This window comes from Pseudophryne corroboree, chromosome 11 (assembly GCF_028390025.1).
Source record: "Pseudophryne corroboree isolate aPseCor3 chromosome 11, aPseCor3.hap2, whole genome shotgun sequence".
Lineage (NCBI taxonomy): Eukaryota > Metazoa > Chordata > Amphibia > Anura > Myobatrachidae > Pseudophryne > Pseudophryne corroboree.
The window spans coordinates 37,008,391-37,027,390 of NC_086454.1; the positions used below are offsets into that span (position 1 = coordinate 37,008,391).

The 19,000-nt window shown below is 43.1% G+C and overlaps 1 protein-coding gene across 4 annotated transcripts in view; it reads right to left on the reverse strand.

The window, feature by feature from the left end:
* Positions 1-3,040: 3,040 nt before the first annotated feature.
* Positions 3,041-19,000, reverse strand: part of CALCB (calcitonin related polypeptide beta) — a 33,753-nt gene continuing 17,793 nt past the window's right edge. For 2 of the 4 annotated variants that reach the window (XM_063946069.1, XM_063946072.1), the window contains exon 4: positions 7,427-7,898. In XM_063946069.1, the coding sequence (XP_063802139.1) occupies positions 7,697-7,898 (202 nt within the window). In that variant the 3' untranslated portion in view covers positions 7,427-7,696. Of the gene's footprint in view, positions 3,525-6,101; positions 6,290-7,426; positions 7,899-19,000 lie in introns of those variants that run through there. The other 2 variants (XM_063946071.1, XM_063946070.1) reach the window with 2 other exon arrangements.

Below are 19,000 nucleotides of genomic sequence, written 5' to 3' on the forward strand. Positions count from 1 at the left end.
ATATTTGAGAATCAACTTGCATTGTGTGTTTCAGGCAAAGCAAGATAATATAGGGGGTCCTTCCGAGTTGTTCGCTCGTTGCCGATTTTCGCAACGGAGCGATTAATGCGAAAATGCGCATGCACATGGTAAGCAGCGCGCATGCGCTAAGTATTTTAGCTCAAAACTTAGTAGAACGAAGAATTTTCATCGTTGAAGTGATCGGAGTGTGATTGATGGGAAGTGGGTGTTTCTGGGCGGAAACTGACCGTTTTCTGGGAGTGTGCGGAAAAACGCAGGCGTGCCAGGATAAAACGCGGGAGTGTCTGGAGAAACAGGGGAGTGGCTGGCCGAACGCTGGGCGTGTGTGTGACGTCAAACCAGGAATGAAACGGGCTGAGCTGATCGCTATTTGTGAGTAAGTCTCGAGCTACTCAGAAACTGCTAAGAATTTTCTATTCACAATTCTGCTAATCTTTCGTTCGCAATTCTGCTAAGCTAAGATACACTCCCAGGGGGTCGCAGCCTAGCGTGTGCAATGCTGCTAAAATCTGCTAGCGAGCGAACAACTCGGAATGAGGGCCATAGTTATAGTGCAATATGCATAATTTTTATTATGTTTGCTTATTTTCACCTCATTTTGCATAGCGGCCTATGGAGGATATTCAGGTTTCTTAGCAAACCAAAAAAAGTACACTAATGGGCAAAACCATGTGCGTTGCAGGTGGGGCAGATGTAACATGTGCAGAGAGCGTTAGATTTGGGTGGGTTATATTGTTTCTGTGCAGGGTAAATACTGGCTGCTTTATTTTTACACTGCCATTTAGATTTCAGATTGAACACACTCCACCCAAATCTAACTCTCTCTGCACATGTTACATCTGTCCTACCCACAGTGCAACATGCCATTAGTGTGCTTTTTTGGTTGGCTAACAAACCTGAATAATCCCCTATGTCTGCTGATCAGGATTTATTATGTAGAAGGACATAGGTGACATTGATGAAGCTGGTCTGTGAATCAAAGTCTAGAACTTCTACTTGTGTGGCAGATTTAAAAGCTCTCGGTGCAGAGAGTTATGGTCCGTGTTTTCTACCTGCCCCTGGAAGGAGTAAGGGGCTGGATGACATCCTTAGAACGGATGTCAGTCTGGCGGTACTTCCAGCCTAAAGCAACAGGATCTTACCCAGTGCATGTGTACTTAGGAACCGATCATGTGTCATGTTTAAGTCCCACTGTGTACTATAAAACCTTTTTGCCAGCTAGGACCTGGTGCATCTTTGATGCTTCTCAGTGATCAGATATATAGTCCTAGGAGCTCTGAATTGCAATCAGTTTCTTGCGATTAGCAATGAGCTTTGGGGGTAATTCAGACCTGATCGCAGCAGCAAATTTGTTAACAGTTGGGCAAAATCATGTGCACTGCAGGGGGGGCAGATATAACATGTGCAGAGAGAGTTAGATTTGGGTGGGTTATTTTGTTTCTGTGCAGATTAAATACTGGCTGCTTTATTTTTACACTGCAATTTAGATTTCAGTTTGAACACACCCCACCCAAATCTAACTCTCTCTGCACATGTTACATCTGTCCTACCCACAGTGCAACATGCCATTAGTGTGCTTTTTTGGTTGGCTAACAAACCTGAATAATCCCCTATGTCTGCTGATCAGGATTTATTATGTAGAAGGACATAGGTGACATTGATGAAGCTGGTCTGTGAATCAAAGTCTAGAACTTCTACTTGTGTGGCAGATTTAAAAGCTCTCGGTGCAGAGAGTTATGGTCCGTGTTTTCTACCTGCCCCTGGAAGGAGTAAGGGGCTGGATGACATCCTTAGAACGGATGTCAGTCTGGCGGTACTTCCAGCCTAAAGCAACAGGATCTTACCCAGTGCATGTGTACTTTGGAACCGACCATGCGTGTCATGTTTAAGTCCCACTGTGTACTATAAAACCTTTTTGCCAGCTAGGACCTGGTGCATCTTTGATGCTTCTCAGTGATCAGATATATAGTCCTAGGAGCTCTGATTTGCAATCAGTTTCTTGCGATTAGCAATGAGCTTTGGGGGTAATTCAGACCTGATCGCAGCAGCAAATGTGTTAGCAGTTGGGCAAAACCATGTGCACTGCAGGTGGGGCAGATGTAACATGTGCAGAGAGAGTTAGATTTGGGTGGGTTATTTTGTTTCTGTGCAGATTAAATACTGGCTGCTTTATTTTTACACTGCAATTTAGATTTCAGTTTGAACACACCCCACCCAAATCTAACGCTCTCTGCACATGTTACATCTGCCCCCCCCCCCCCCCCTGCAATGCACATAGGGGGTCATTCTGAGTTGATCGCTCGCTAGCAACTTTTTGCAGCGCTGCGATCAGATAGTCGCCGCCTATGGGGGAATGTATTTTCACTTTGCAAGTGTGCGAACGCTTTTGCAGCCGACGGCACAAAAAAGTGTTTTACAGTTTCTGAGTAGCTCTGGACTTACTCAGTCGCTGCCATCACTTCAGTCTTTTTGGTCCCGGAACTGACGTCAGACACCTGCCCTGCAAACGCTTGGACACGCCTGCGTTTTTCCAAACAGTCGCAGAAAACCGTCAGTTGACACCCACAAACGCCCTCTTTCTGTCAATCACCTTGCGATCGGCTGTGCGAATGGATTCTTCGTTAAATCCATCGCACAGCAATGATCCTCTTTGTACCCGTACGATGCGCCTGCGCATTGAGGTGCATACGCATGCGCAGTTTTGCGGTTATTTAAACTGCTCGCTGCGCTACAAAAAGTTGCTAGCGAGCGATCAATTAGGAATGACCCCCATGGTTTGCCCAACTGCTAACATATTTACTGCTACGATCAGGTGTGAATTAACCCCCTTATCAATCATTCCATCACTGTGTAGTTAACCGATGACTGTGAAAGTTCTCCTTATTGATGAGAATCCTCATTGATGTGACCTCACTTTCCAGTGTCACGTAGCATCAAATACATTCCTGAACTCACAGACATAAAGAAAGAGAAGCAAAGAAAATCCAGGTGTATCTAAAATACTTTTTTTTAATCTTGCTGAAATACACAATTGATACAATGTTTAAGTTTTCATATATATATATTTTTTTGAACATACTGTACAATCATGTCAGTCCAATGGTACATCAAGGCACGGCACACCATACTTCAAACCATCCGTCACAGAGAGCCATCTAATTTGTGTAATCCCCGAGTGTCGCAAAGTCACCGTTATAAGCAGCATGAGTCACATTGCGTATGTATGCCGGAATATAAAGAATCAAAGGATGCCATCACATTTTGAAATATAATATATATATATATATATATATAAAAAAGAATATAATTTTATTGTAATAAATACATCTTTTTTTTTTACAATAAATAACAGAACAGCGCTAGCAATGTTTTTAAAAAATAAATAAAAGGAAGACAAAAATAAAAACAAACAAACATGGATTTGTCTAGTACGATGCAAAATATTTTCATTTGGCCTTCTTGATGTTTTTGGAAGAAAGTTGATGTCTCATTTTCATGGCAATCTGAAAAGCAGAGAACGGAACGTTATATAACGGGAAACAATATTGCTGCAAGATTCTGCTCAAAAGTGGGTAAAAAGGAGTTAAAATGTGTGAGGTTTGGTTAATCACAGAGAGTAATACCCCTTAAGGGGCCCAAGGGGTCATACAAATTTCCCACCGCACCTTGGCCTATCTGGGGGCTAAGGCTTTTCTGTGATACCCCCTGGGAGGGAGGAATGTCACTACACCATCTACAGTGCCGCAGTGTCTACAGAGGGCTCAGGTATTCTCAATGGAGTGTCCCCAAGCTCACACATGCTTTCCCATGCCCCCCTTCCCCCTCCAATCTCCCCCTACCTAATACCAGGGCCCAACAGATCTCTTGACAGACCTGGTAATATGCACTGGAAATTATATTTTCATGCAGGTTGTTGTAGCCATATGTTGGACCTTTAAATAAATTTCTTGAAAGGAAACTCCATTCCAAATCCCCTCATTATTCTCTCCCCCACGTGGCAAAAGTATCAGGACTGTTTTTCTGCTCTTTGGGAGGTAATCACCCCTCGCCGTACTTCACAGATAATTGTCAGCGGTAAGATGCCTAGTAAAGGCTTACATACCGACTCTGTGGTTCTACTACTTTGTGGAGGTGGGGTTTGGGGCTGAGGTTAGGGGAGTGTACCCTGCCATCACATCTGGGCATAACTGGCCAAAGAGGTATCCCCGGACTGAGTGTGAGTGTCACATGATGGGAACACATCCTACCCCTCTTCAGCCAGGTACTCCCCAACCAGTCTAGATAATATTAAAATTCAGCTTAGGCCTCCAAATTTTCTAAATCAGTGTACAGTTATAATGCAGAGGGACATTTATTACCTGTAAAAATTAATTAAGAGGCAGTTAAACATTAAATACACCAACTGGCACCTTTTATTTTATTGTACGGGTGTTACCGTGAGATACCCCAGCATAGTGTCGGACTGGGGCGTGATGGGCCCACCAGGGAATGCAGTGGCAGAGGCCCAAGCATAAGGGGTGTGGTCAGCTACCAGAGGGGGTGTGGCCAGCCACCACAGAGGGATTTGGCCAACCATTAGAGAGGACATGAAAAGAACATGGCCGCAGAGACGCTTTAGAAAGGAGGGGATAGGAGTGGGTCAAGACCACCCACTTTGATTGGCAAAAGGGCTAATCTCGGTGCAGGTTCCATACCAACAATCCAAGCACCCAAGTTCATCCATGAGCCTGCTTCACCAAGTTTCTGACCCCTAGAGGTGGGAGTGGGTCCTCAGGCAGTGGGGCCCACTGGGAATTTCCCCTGTACACCTGTGGGCCAGTTCCACCCTGCCAGTATAACAACTGCCACCTGCACCATCTTTTGGTTGCCAATTACAAAGATATTCCTGAGACATTTTCCTCCTAATGTAGGTATATAATGTTCCTGTTCTGAGTGATCACTCTCAGATCACAACTGCCCAATGAAGACTGAAATACACGTACGCTTTACATCCGTGCTATAACCAATGATCAATGTTGTTCATATATACAGTATTGGACATAAACCAGAATACGACTTTACTATTCAAATGCATATCAGCCTTTTTAAAAATAACCAATGTTATAGTAAAGAATAAGGATTAGAAACACAAAATGGATAAAATGATGTATTAGCAACAATTGGAGTTATAGTTATTTTGTTTCATTTGGCTTTTTGAGTCTCAGGATATAGGATTTCATTTTCTCAAAGTTACGTCAAGCCATAAAAAATAAATAAATAAATATATATATATATATATATTTTACAATTGATAGAATAATAAGCAAATCATTATTATTTAGTGTTATGTTGACATATGGTCAAAACAGAGCACTTACTAATACCGTTTCAATATAGCTATTCGGCTGCAGCGGAATCTACTTGACCTCTATCAAGTGAGATTGAAAGGACAGAGGGGCAGATTTATTAAGTCTGGTGAAGTGATAAAGTGGAAGGTGATAACGCAGCAGCCACTCAGCTCCTAATTGTCATTTTTCAAACCCAGCCTGTAACATGGTAGTAAGGAGCTGATTGGCTGGCCCTTTATCACCTTCCACTTTATCACTTCACGGAGCTTAGTAAATCTGCCCCAGACTTTCTAATCTATGACTCATTCACTGCAAAGACCTTGACAGGAAGCCTGTTGGTAATCGGGAGGAGAAGGGTTAATTGGCAAAGCATGCAGTATGGAAATGGTTAACTACAAGTGCTGGGGGGGGGGGGGGGGGGAGAAGTCGCTATAACCAGTGACTTTAAAAATATATTCCTAAATGTGTCTTATTATTAATAAATGGACATAATTTGAAATAAATATAAAATTGACAGTTACTATAAAATGATCGGTGTGGGCTCCATTTATTCTCATGGCATCTTTGTGAAGATTTATTGTTAAAGGAAATCCATGTAATGGCAGCTGTTATCCCAGGATGATATTAAAGAAAATTGATGCTCAAAATGCTTTCACCGAAATGACGATACAGAACTAGACAGAAGTCCGATCGGTTCCAAAGACCAGTAAGTGAGGGTGCAGAGACAGTGGCTGCCAGCGCAGCGAGAATTACCGTATTCCTGATGTCATTGCTAAGTTTAGATGTGAAGGCTTCGTCTTCGCCTGCCAAATGCTTTGGAACCGACGTTGGTGGGCACGAAATTATTCTTCGTCATTCCTCCTGACCGGCTCAAGAAGTCTGCCAGGCGGTGGGTGACACATGTCGCCATGTTACACGCCCGTTTCTGCGTCGCCACGCTGCTGGGTGACAATGACAGTTGTTAAATCGTCATCAATAAAGCCGGGGTGGAAATATATTGTGACTATCACAGCGGTACTGACCCCATAGCTATACACAAGAGCTTTTAAGATTTAAAAAAAATAATCACAATTTTAAATAAAAACAATTCAAAAAGTAATATTAATTGGAAAAAACAATAACATCTTGTACATCCAAATAAAATAAATAGACTATTCCTATCTGGTAGGCATGCTGGGACCAGTAGTTCTACAGTAGCTAGTGAGTCACAGGCTTATGTTGTACTCGAAGTATCTTTAGATAGATAGATAGATAGATAGATAGATAGATAGATAGATAGATAGATAGATAGATAGATAGATAGATAGATAGATAGACAGACACATACATATATCACTAATGATACATCTAGTAGATAGATAGATAGATAGATAGATAGATAGATAGATAGATAGATAGATAGATAGAACTAATGATGCATCTAGCACAGAATAAACCTGTGGCTCACCAGATACTGTGGAACTACTGGTCCCAGCAGGCCTACCAGCTTCAGGCTTGTACCTCCCTGGCACTTGATAAGCTGCCCCGACAAAGCATCAAAGCTCCACTTCTTGTATAAAATAATACAAGCTGATATTTCATTTAGTCTTCCCTACTGTGACTTTAAACTTCTACTTTAACCCCAAATGCATATTGGAAATACATCAACACCATTTACATACCATGTTCTCTCCTATCTGAATGAAGCTGTTCATTTTGATTATTCTGTGAATTTCCAAAAGCCTCCCCCCCCCCCACCCCCCTGACTTCCAAAATCCCAAATAATCAGGGACACCTAGCACTAGGATGAATCAGCAGTGCCCAAGCCTACAAAGCCCATCTTACAGCCAAATGACATTTCCTGCAGACTATCTCAATCAAGAATGAATAGAAAAAGTTTTCTTACCTTGGATGCCAGTTTGCTACATTCATGCATTCTCCCCACTGGTAGTATGTGAGGCTGTATGTAGCATGCAGACCCTGCTCTCTCCCTAAGCAGAACCATAAGGCTAGCATGCCTAGCAATTGTCTACAGCATTATCCAGAATAAAAGAGCAAGGCTTATCCTTGTAGAAAAATAGGTTTATTAACTAAGTGCATTGACCAGGCAAGTGAGATCACTTTATTTGTACATAGTATAAGCAGCAATGAAAGGGACAAAATGCTTTTTTTTCTTTTGTGTGATATTTTTTTTAAATAATAATAGTAATAATAATAATAATCTGGTGCTTGTTATTGGGGTCACAGGGGTGAGGCTCTTGTACCTATCTACTGTAACTCTGGATAAGACAAGTCCCAGGCGGTCAGCTCCAGCTGGGGGAAGCCCTGTCCAGTGCTGAAACAAGACTCTTTAAAACATGCAGCAAGTCCTAGTTATTAATATCGAAGTGCTCGCCATAGGTGGCGTAACGTTCATTGTCCGTGGCCCCCAGGACGCTTCTCTTCTTGCCGGGGGTGCCAGCACCGACATCAGTGCGAGGATAAGAGTTTAATTTGTGCAAATCCTGGGAGAGTTTCCACAGCGTGCAAGTACTCAGACCCGAGCAACGTTTGGACATGGGTCTATCCAAGCTGCAGGGGGGGAGACAGAGAGAGACGGGAGGAAAAAAACAAAGAACATGCCAAAAAAAAAAAACCCCAACAACAGCCAAACTAAAGAAAGAACATCCATGCACCCTCGTGCAACTTTGTCTCTTCCCCATTCACATTCCATGCCAGCAGCCAGCCCAGTGCTTGCCTCCCTGCCCTGCCCAGTGCCTCGTGGCTCATGCTTGGGGCTCAGTGTGAGTAGAGGGCATGCCTTGTGCTTCCAGGCAGACTTGGGGGTACACAGCCTAGCTGCAGTAAGGGGGTGCTGACATGCTCAGATCACCATGCTGTAGTTATTTCGATGCAGGGCATGCGTTGTCATTGATCTCCCAGCTCAGTAAATGAAGTCATCGCTGAGTGCATTATGTGAACGCCCAGTTATTATTAATGCTTTCACTGCAGGACAAACCAGCTGCCATTACACTCCATGCCTTTACTATGGGGGGAGCATGCGGGACACTGGCTGAGGACCTCCCAGACCCTGGATCATCTTATCTGCAATAAATAACATACCTCACTCTCTCACTATTTATTCTGCATATCCCCATGGAGGCTTCAATGGGGACCAGACACTGTCTCTATGACTTATAGGAATTAGACATATTGATTATCACTGACTCACCCTCTGCAGATACCTGTGGGCAGGTGGAAGGGTTAAGTGCTCTGCAATTATGTTGCAGAATATTTAGAATTTGAAAGAAAAAAAATAATTGTCAAAACACAAATGTGATTTCCGGGAGTGGGGTGAGTGTAGCAACAAGTGGGGTTGTGTGTACATCAGTAGGTGACAGTGGTACACTCGGTGCTGTGCAGGGTAACCCTGGAATGCTGTGCGCTCAGGAAATGTGTGAGATTCTCCCCTCTACGTCTATTGCAGGGAAGTACAGTGGGGTTGCCTATAAACATACATAATATGCAGGGTGTAAAATCTGCTATAGTAGTGTTCTCTGTGCTGTACATGGGCCACTATGTGTAAAAGCTGCTCCCACTTGTGTGCCCTGTACTCTACAGGGTCGTTATATGTTCAAGCTGGTACACTGGTGTGCTCTGTACTGTACAGGGGCCTCTTTGTTGTTAAAGCTGGTACAACTGTGTGCTCTGTACTGTACAGGGTCCTCAAAGTGTAAAAGCTGGTGCACTGGTGTGCTCTGTACTGTACAGGGTCCTCAAAGTGTAAAAGCTGGTTGCACTGGTGTGCTCTGTACTGTACAAGGGCCCCATATGTGTAAAAGCTGGTACACTGTTCTGCTCAGTACTGTACAGGGTCCCCAAGTGTAAAAGCTGGTACACTGGTGTGCTCAGTACTGTACAAGGTCCCCAAGTGTAAAAGCTGGTACATTGTTCTGCTCAGTACTGTACAGGGCCCCAAGTGTAAAAGCTGGTACATTGTTCTGCTCAGTACTGTACAGGGGCCCCAAGTGAAAAAAGCTGGTGCATTGTTGTGCTCAGTACTGTACAGTGGCCCCAAGTGAAAAAGCTGGTGCACTGTTCTGCTCAGTACTGTACAGGGTCCTCAAAGTGTAAAAGCTGGTACACTGGTGTGCTCAGTACTGTACAGGGGCCCCATATGTGTAAAAGCTGGTACACTGTTCTGCTCAGTACTGTACAGGGGCCCCAGGAGTAAAAGCTGGTACATTGTTCTGCTCAGTACTGTACAGGGGCCCCAAGTGTAAAAGCTGGTACTCTGTTCTGCTCAGTACTGTACAAGGTCCCCAAGTGTAAATGCTGGTACATTGTTACTGCTCAGTACTGTACAGGGGCCCCAAGTGTAAAGCTGGTACATTGTTCTGCTCAGTACTGTACAGGGGCCCCAAGTGTAAAAGCTGGTACACTGTTCTGCTCAGTACTGTACAGGGTCCCCAAGTGTAAAAGCTGGTACTCTGTTGTGCTCAGTACTGTACAGGGCCCCAAGTGTAAAAGCTGGTACATTGTTCTGCTCAGTACTGTACAGGGTCCCCAAGTGTAAAAGCTGGTACTCTGTTGTGCCTCAGTACTGTACAAGGTCCCCAAGTGTAAAAGCTGGTACATTGTTCTGCTCAGTACTGTACAGGGGCCCCAAGTGTAAAAGCTGGTACATTGTTCTGCTCAGTACTGTACAGGGGCCCCAAGTGTAAAAGCTGGTGCACTGGTGTGCTCAGTACTGTACAGGGGCCCCATATGTGTAAAAGCTGGTACACTGTTCTGCTCAGTACTGTACAGGGGCCCCCAAGTGTAAAAGCTGGTACACTGGTGTGCTCAGTACTGTACAGGGGTCCCCCAAGTGTAAAAGCTGGTACACTGTGTGCTCAGTACTGTACAGGGTCCCCAAGTGTAAAAAGCTGGTACTCTGTTGTGCTCAGTACTGTACAGGGGCCCCAAGTGTAAAAGCTGGTACATTGTTCTGCTCAGTACTGTACAGGGTCCCCAAGTGTAAAAGCTGGTACACTGGTGTGCTCCAGTACTGTACAGGGGCCCCAAGTGTAAAAGCTGGTACATTGTTCTGCTCATGTACTGTACAGGGGCCCCAAGTGAAAAAGCTGGTGCACTGTTGTGCTCAGTACTGTACAGGGGCCCCAAGTGAAAAAGCTGGTGCACTGTTCTGCTCAGTACCTGTACAGGGGACCCCAAGTGTAAAAGCTGGTACTCTGTTGTGCTCAGTACTGTACAGGGGCCCCAAGTGTAAAAGCTGGTACTCTGTTCTGCTCAGTACTGTACAGGGGCCCCAAGTGTAAAAGCTGGTACTCTGTTCTGCTCAGTACTGTACAGGGGCCCCAGGAGTAAAAAGCTGGTACACTGGTGTGCTCTGCACTGTACAGGGGCCTCTTTGTGTAAAAGCTGGTACACTGGTGTGCTCAGTACTGTACAGGGGTCCTCCAAGTGTAAAAGCTGGTACACTGGTGTGCTCAGTACTGTACAGGGTCCTCCGCTGGTACACTGGTGTGCTCAGTACTGTACACACTGGTACACTGTTGAGTGCTGTTCTATCGATAGACATGCCAGATGTAGAAGGTGAGAAATAGCTGAACTTCCAGGCCCTTTATGTGTATTATAATGTAGATTGATGTGGTGTGTAATGTACAGTACAGGTACCACTAGTGCACAGATAGTTATATCAGTGTACTCTGAACTGTACATAGACTGTACTGTAATATGTCTAAGCAGGAACAGAATTAGAAGGTCAGTACTGTAATATACCGCTAGGTGTACACTAAGGTATGGGAATATGCTCTGTGCTTTCCATACACCTCTCCTCCTCCTCGGTGGTGTAGATTTGGGTACAGTAATGTTTTCACTAAGGCAAATTGATCACTCAGTAGGAAAGAGTAACATTAATGTGCTCTTTGCTGTACATATATCCATCAGTGTAGAATCGGGAAACAGTAATGTGCTCTGTCCTGTACACAGACCCCCTATGTGCAGAATTAGAAATGATAAGGTGCTCTATAATGTACAGGAATCCCTAGTTGTAGCATCAAGAGCAGTAATGTGCACAGTACTGTGCATGAGCCCCCCATGTGTTGACATCAGGAACAGTTATGTGCTCAGCTCTGTACATAATCTGTCAGTGTCAACTCAGTCATAGTACTGTGATCTATACATCCATCAGTGTACAGTCAGAGTAATGTGCTCGGTACTATGTAGACAGATCAGTCGGCATTAAGTCAGAAGCAGTAATGTGCACTGTACTGTACATACTGTAGGCCCCTAGACTGTAGAAGCAGAAACAGTAGCATGCTCTATGCTATACATAGATCTGGCAGTACAGACTCACAACATTAATATGCTCGGTACTGTATATAGATCTAGCAGTGTAGACCTCATGAACAATAATGTGATCAGTACTGTACATAGGTCTTTCACTAGTGTAGAATCATGGACAGTAATGTGCTCAGCACTGTAGTAGATTCGTCAGTGTAGAATCAGGAACAGTAATGTGCTCAGCACTGTATGTAGATTCCTCAGTGTAGAATCAGGAACAGTAATGTGCTCAGCACTGTATGTAGATTCCTCAGTGTAGAATCAGGAACAGTAATGTGCTCAGCACTGTATGTAGATACGTCAGTGTAGAATCAGGAACAGTAATGTACTCAGCACTGTATGTAGATACGTCAGTGTAGAATCAGGAACAGTAATGTGCTCAGCACTGTATGTAGATTCGTCAGTGTAGAATCAGGAACAGTAATGTGCTCAGCACTGTATGTAGATTCCTCAGTGTAGAATCAGGAACAGTAATGTGCTCAGCACTGTATGTAGATTCCTCAGTGTAGAATCAGGAACAGTAATGTGCTCAGCACTGTATGTAGATTCGTCAGTTGTAGAATCAGGAACAGTAATGTACTCAGCACTGTATGTAGATTCGTCAGTGTAGAATCAGGACAGTAATGTGCTCAGCACTGTATGTAGATTCCTCAGTGTAGAATCAGGAACAGTAATGTACTCAGCACTGTATGTAGATACGTCAGTGTAGAATCAGGAACAGTAATGTGCTCAGCACTGTATGTAGATTCCTCAGTGTAGAATCAGGAACAGTAATGTGCTCAGCACTGTATGTAGATTCCTCAGTGTAGAATCAGAACAGTAATGTACTCAGCACTGTATGTAGATACGTCAGTGTAGAATCAGGAACAGTAATGTGCTCAGCACTGTATGTAGATTCCTCAGTGTAGAAATCAGGAACAGTAATGTGCTCAGCACTGTATGTAGATTCCTCAGTGTAGAATCAGGGACAGTAATGTACTCAGCACTGTATGTAGATACGTCAGTGTAGAATCAGGAACAGTAATGTGCTCAGCACTGTATGTAGATACGTCAGTGTAGAATCAGGAACAGTAATGTGCTCAGCACTGTATGTAGATACGTCAGTGTAGAATCAGGAACAGTAATGTGCTCAGCACTGTATGTAGATACGTCAGTGTAGAATCAGGAACAGTAATGTGCTCAGCACTGTATGTAGACTCGTCAGTGTAGAATCAGGAACAGTAATGTGCTCAGCACTGGTATGTAGATACGTCAGTGTAGAATCAGGAACAGTAATGTGCTCAGCACTGTATGTAGATTCCTCAGTGTAGAATCAGGAACAGTAATGTGCTCAGCACTGTATGTAGATTCCTCAGTGTAGAATCAGGGACAGTAATGTACTCAGCACTGTATGTAGATTCCTCACTGTAGAATCAGGAACAGTACTTGTGCTCAGCACTGTATGTAGATACGTCAGTGTAGAATCAGGAACAGTAATGTACTCAGCACTGTATATAGATACGTCAGTGTACAATCAGGAACAGTAATGTGCTCAGCACTGTATGTAGATACGTCAGTGTAGAATCAGGAACAGTAATGTGCTCAGCACGTATGTAGATACGTCAGTGTAGAATCAGAACAGTAATGTTGCTCAGCACTGTATGTAGATACGTCAGTGTAGAATCAGGAACAGTAATGTGCTCAGCACTGTATGTAGATACGTCAGTGTAGAATCAGGAACAGTAATGTGCTCAGCACTGTATTTAGATACGTCAGTGTAGAATCAGGAACAGTAATGTGCTCAGCACTGTATGTAGATTCGTCAGTGTAGAATCAGGAACAGTAATGTGCTCAGCACTGTATGTAGATACGTCAGTGTAGAATCAGGAACAGTAATGTGCTCAGCACTGTATGTAGATTCCTCAGTGTAGAATCAGGAACAGTAATGTGCTCAGCACTGTATGTAGATACGTCAGTGTAGAATCAGGAACAGTAATGTGCTCAGCACTGTATGTAGATTCGTCAGTGTAGAATCAGGAACAGTAATGTGCTCAGTACTGTATGTAGATTCCTCAGTGTAGAATCAGGAACAGTAATGTGCTCAGCACTGTATGTAGATACGTCAGTGTAGAATCAGGAACAGTAATGTGCTCAGCACTGTATGTAGATTCGTCAGTGTAGAATCAGGAACAGTAATGTGCTCAGCACTGTATATAGATACGTCAGTGTAGAATCAGGAACAGTAATGTGCTCAGCACTGTATGTAGATACGTCAGTGTAGAATCAGGAACAGTAATGTGCTCAGCACTGTATGTAGATACGTCAGGTGTAGAATCAGGAACAGTAATGTACTCAGCACTGTATGATAGATACGTCAGTGTAGAATCAGGAACAGTAATGTACTCAGCACTGTATGTAGATACGTCAGTGTAGAATCAGGAACAGTAATGTACTCAGCACTGTATGTAGATTCGTCAGTGTAGAATCAGGAACAGTAATGTACTCAGCACTGTATGTAGATTCCTCAGTGTAGAATCAGGAACAGTAATGTGCTCAGCACTGTATGTAGATACGTCAGTGTAGAATCAGGAACAGTAATGTACTCAGCACTGTATGTAGATACGTCGATGTAGAATCAGGAACAGTAATGTACTCAGCACTGTATGTAGATACGTCAGTGTAGAATCAGGAACAGTAATGTGCACAGCACTGTATGTAGATACGTCAGTGTAGAATCAGGAACAGTAATGTGCTCAGCACTGTATGTAGATTCCTCAGTGTAGAATCAGGAACAGTAATGTGCTCAGCACTGTATATAGATACGTCAGTGTAGAATCAGGAACAGTAATGTGCTCAGCACTGTATGTAGATTCGTCAGTGTAGAATCAGGGACAGTAATGTGCTCAGTACTGTATGTAGATACGTCAGTGTAGAATCAGGGACAGTAATGTACTCAGTACTGTATGTAGATTCCTCAGTGTAGAATCAGGAACAGTAATGTGCTCAGCACTGTATGTAGATTCCTCAGTGTAGAATCAGGAACAGTAATTGTGCTCAGCACTGTATGTAGATTCCTCAGTGTAGAATCAGGAACAGTAATGTGCTCAGCACTGTATGTAGATTCGTCAGTGTAGAATCAGGAACAGTAATGTGCTCAGCACTGTATGTAGATTCCTCAGTGTAGAATCAGGAACAGTAATGTGCTCAGCACTGTATGTAGATACGTCAGTGTAGAATCAGGAACAGTAATGTGCTCAGCACTGTATGTAGATACGTCAGTGTAGAATCAGGAACAGTAATGTGCTCAGCACTGTATGTAGATACGTCAGTGTAGAATCAGGAACAGTAATGTGCTCAGCACTGTATGTAGATTCCTCAGTGTAGACTCAGGAACAGTAAATGTGCTCAGCACTGTATGTAGATTCCTCAGTGTAGAATCAGGAACAGTAATGTACTCAGCAACTGTATGTAGATACGTCAGTGTAGAATCAGGAACAGTAATGTGCTCAGCACTGTATGTAGATACGTCAGTGTAGAATCAGGAACAGTAATGTGCTCAGCACTGTATGTAGATACGTCAGTGTAGAATCAGGAACAGTAATGTAGCTCAGCACTGTATGTAGATACGTCAGTGTAGAATCAGGAACAGTAATGTGCTCAGCACTGTATGTAGATACGTCAGTGTAGAATCAGGAACAGTAATGTGCTCAGCACTGTATGTAGATACGTCAGTGTAGAATCAGGAACAGTAATGTGCTCAGTACTGTATGTAGATACGTCAGTGTAGAATCAGGAACAGTAATGTGCTCAGCACTGTATGTAGATTCCTCAGTGTAGAATCAGGACAGTAATGTGCTCAGCACTGTATGTAGATTCATCAGTGTAGAACTCAGGAACAGTAATGTGCTCAGCACTGTATGTAGATTCCTCAGTGTAGAATCAGGAACAGTAATGTGCTCAGCACTGTATATAGATAACGTCAGTGTAGAATCAGGAACAGTAATGTACTCAGCACTGTATGTAGATACGTCAGTGTAGAATCAGGAACAGTAATGTGCTCAGCACTGTATGTAGATTCCTCAGTGTAGAATCAGGAACAGTAATGTACTCAGCACTGTATATAGATACGTCAGTGTAGAATCAGGAACAGTAATGTGCTCAGCACTGTATGTAGATTACGTCAGTGTAGAATCAGGAACAGTAATGTGCTCAGCACTGTATGTAGATTCCTCAGTGTAGAATCAGAACAGTAATGTGCTCGAGCACTGTATATAGATTCCTCAGTGTAGAATCAGGAACAGTAATGTGCTCAGCACTGTATGTAGATACGTCAGTGTAGAAGTCAGGACAGTAATGTACTCAGCACTGTATGTAGATTCTCCAGTGTAGAATCAGGAACAGTAATGTTACTCAGCACTGTATGTAATACGTCAGTGTAGAATCAGGAACAGTAATGTGCTCAGCACTGTATGTAGATTCCTCAGTGTAGAATCAGGAACAGTAATGTGCTCAGCACTGTATATAGATCCTCAGTGTAGAATCAGGAACAGTAATGTGCTCAGCACTGTATGTAGATACGTCAGTGTTAGAATCAGGAACAGTAATGTGCTCAGCACTGGTGATGTAGATTCCTCAGTGTAGAATCAGGAACAGTAATGTACTCAGCACTGTATGTAGATTCCTCAGTGTAGAATCAGGAACAGTAATGTGCTCAGCACTGTATGTAGATACGTCAGTGTAGAATCAGGAACAGTAATGTACTCAGCACTGTATGTAGATACGTCAGTGTAGAATCAGGAACAGTAATGTGCTCAGCAACTGTATGTAGATACGTCAGTGTAGAATCAGGAACAGTAATGTGCTCAGCACTGTATGTAGATACGTCAGTGTAGAATCAGGAACAGTAATGTGCTCAAGCACTGTATGTAGATTCCTCAGTGTAGAATCAGGAACAGTAATGTGCTCAGCACTGTATAGTAGATTCCTCAGTGTAGAATCAGGAACAGTAATGTGCTCAGCACTGTATGTAGATACGTCAGTGTAGAATCAGGAACAGTAATGTGCTCAGCACTGTATGTAGATTCCTCAGTGTAGAATCAGGAACAGTAATGTGCTCAGCACTGTATGTAGATTCCTCAGTGTAGAATCAGGAACAGTAATGTGCTCAGCACTGTATGTAGATACGTCAGTGTAGAATCAGGGACAGTAATGTGCTCAGCACTGTATGTAGATACGTCAGTGTAGAATCAGGAACAGTAATGTGCTCAGCACTGTATGTAGATTCCTCAGTGTAGAATCAGGAACAGTAATGTGCTCAGCACTGTATGTAGATACGTCAGTGTAGAATCAGGAACAGTATGTACTCAGCACTGTATGTAGATACGTCAGTGTAGAATCAGGAACAGTAATGTGCTCAGCACTGTATGTAGAATTCCTCAGTGTAGAATCAGGAACAGTAATGTGCTCAGCACTGTATGTAGATACGTCAGTGTAGAATCAGGAACAGTAATGTGCTCAGCACTGTATGTAGATACGTCAGTGTAGAATCAGGAACAGGTAAATGTGCTCAGCACTGTATGTAGATTCGTCAGTGTAGAATCAGGAACAGTAATGTGCTCAGCACTGTATGTAGATACGTCAGTGTAGAATCAGGAACAGTAATGTGCTCAGCACTGTATGTAAGATACGTCAGTGTAGAATCAGGAACAGTAATGTGCTCAGCACTGTATGTAGATACGTCAGTGTAGAATCAGGAACAGTAATGTGCTCAGCACTGTATGTAGATACGTCAGTGTAGATCAGGAACAGTAATGTATCAGACTGTATGTAGATCCGTCAGTGTAGAATCAGGAACAGTAATGTGCTCAGCACTGTATGTAGATTCGTCAGTGTAGAATCAGGAACAGTAATGTGCTCAGCACTGTATGTAGATTCGTCAGTGTAGATCAGGAACATTAATGTACTCAGCACTGTATGTAGATACGTCAGTGTAGAATCAGGAACAGTAATGTGCTCAGCACTGTATGTAGATACGTCAGTGTAGAATCAGGAACAGTAATGTGCTCAGCACTGTATGTAGATTCCTCAGTGTAGAATCAGGAACAGTAATGTGCTCAGCACTGTATGTAGATTCCGTCAGTGTAGAATCAGGAACAGTAATGTGCTCAGCACTGTATGTAGATACGTCAGAGTAGGAATCAGGAACAGTAATGTGCTCAGCACTGTATGTAGATACGTCAGTGTAGAATCAGGAACAGTAATGTGCTCAGCACTGTATATAGATACGTCAGTGTAGAATCAGGGAACAGTAATGTGCTCAGCACTGTATGTAGATACGTCAGTGTAGAATCAGGAACAGTAATGTGCTCAGCACTGTGTATGTAGATACGTCAGTGTAGAATCAGGAACAGTAATGTGCTCAGCACTGTTATAGTAGATACGTCAGTGTAGAATCAGGAACAGTAATGTACTCAGCACTGTATGTAGATACGTCAGTGTAGAATCAGGAACAGTAATGTGCTCAGCACTGTATGTAGATACGTCAGTGTAGAATCAGGGAACAGTAATGTACTCAGCACTGTATGTAGATTCCTCAGTGTAGAATCAGGAACAGTAATGTGCTCAGCACTGTATGTAGATACGTCAGTGTAGAATCAGGAACAGTAATGTGCTCAGCACTGTATGCTAGATACGTCAGTGTAGAATCAGGAACAGTAATGTGCTCAGCACTGTATGTAGATTCCTCAGTGTAGTAATCAGGAACAGTAATGTACTCAGCACTGTATGTAGATACGTCAGTGTAGAATCAGGAACAGTAATGTGCTCAGCACTGTATGTAGATACGTCAGTGTAGAATCAGGAACAGTAATGTACTCAGCACTGTATGTAGATTCCTCAAGTGTAGAATCAGGAACAGTAATGTGCTCAGCACTGTATTAGATACGTCAGTGTAGAATCAGGAACAGTAATGTGCTCAGCACTGTATGTAGATACTCAGTGTAGAATCAGGAACAGTAATGTACTCAGCACTGTATGTAGATTCCTCAGTGTAGAATCAGGAACAGTAATGTCTCAGCACTGTATGTAGATACGTCAGTGTAGAATCAGAACAGTAATGTGCTCAGCACTGTATGTAGATACGTCAGTGTAGAATCAGGAACAGTAATGTACTCAGCACTGTATGTAGATTCCTCAGTGTAGAATCAGGAACAGTAATGTGCTCAGCACTGTATGTAGATACGTCAGTGTAGAATCAGGAACAGTAATGTGCTCAGCACTGTATGTAGATACGTCAGTGTAGAACTCAGGACAGAGTTAAATGTGCTCAGCACTGTATGTAGATACGTCAGTGTAGAATCAGGAACAGT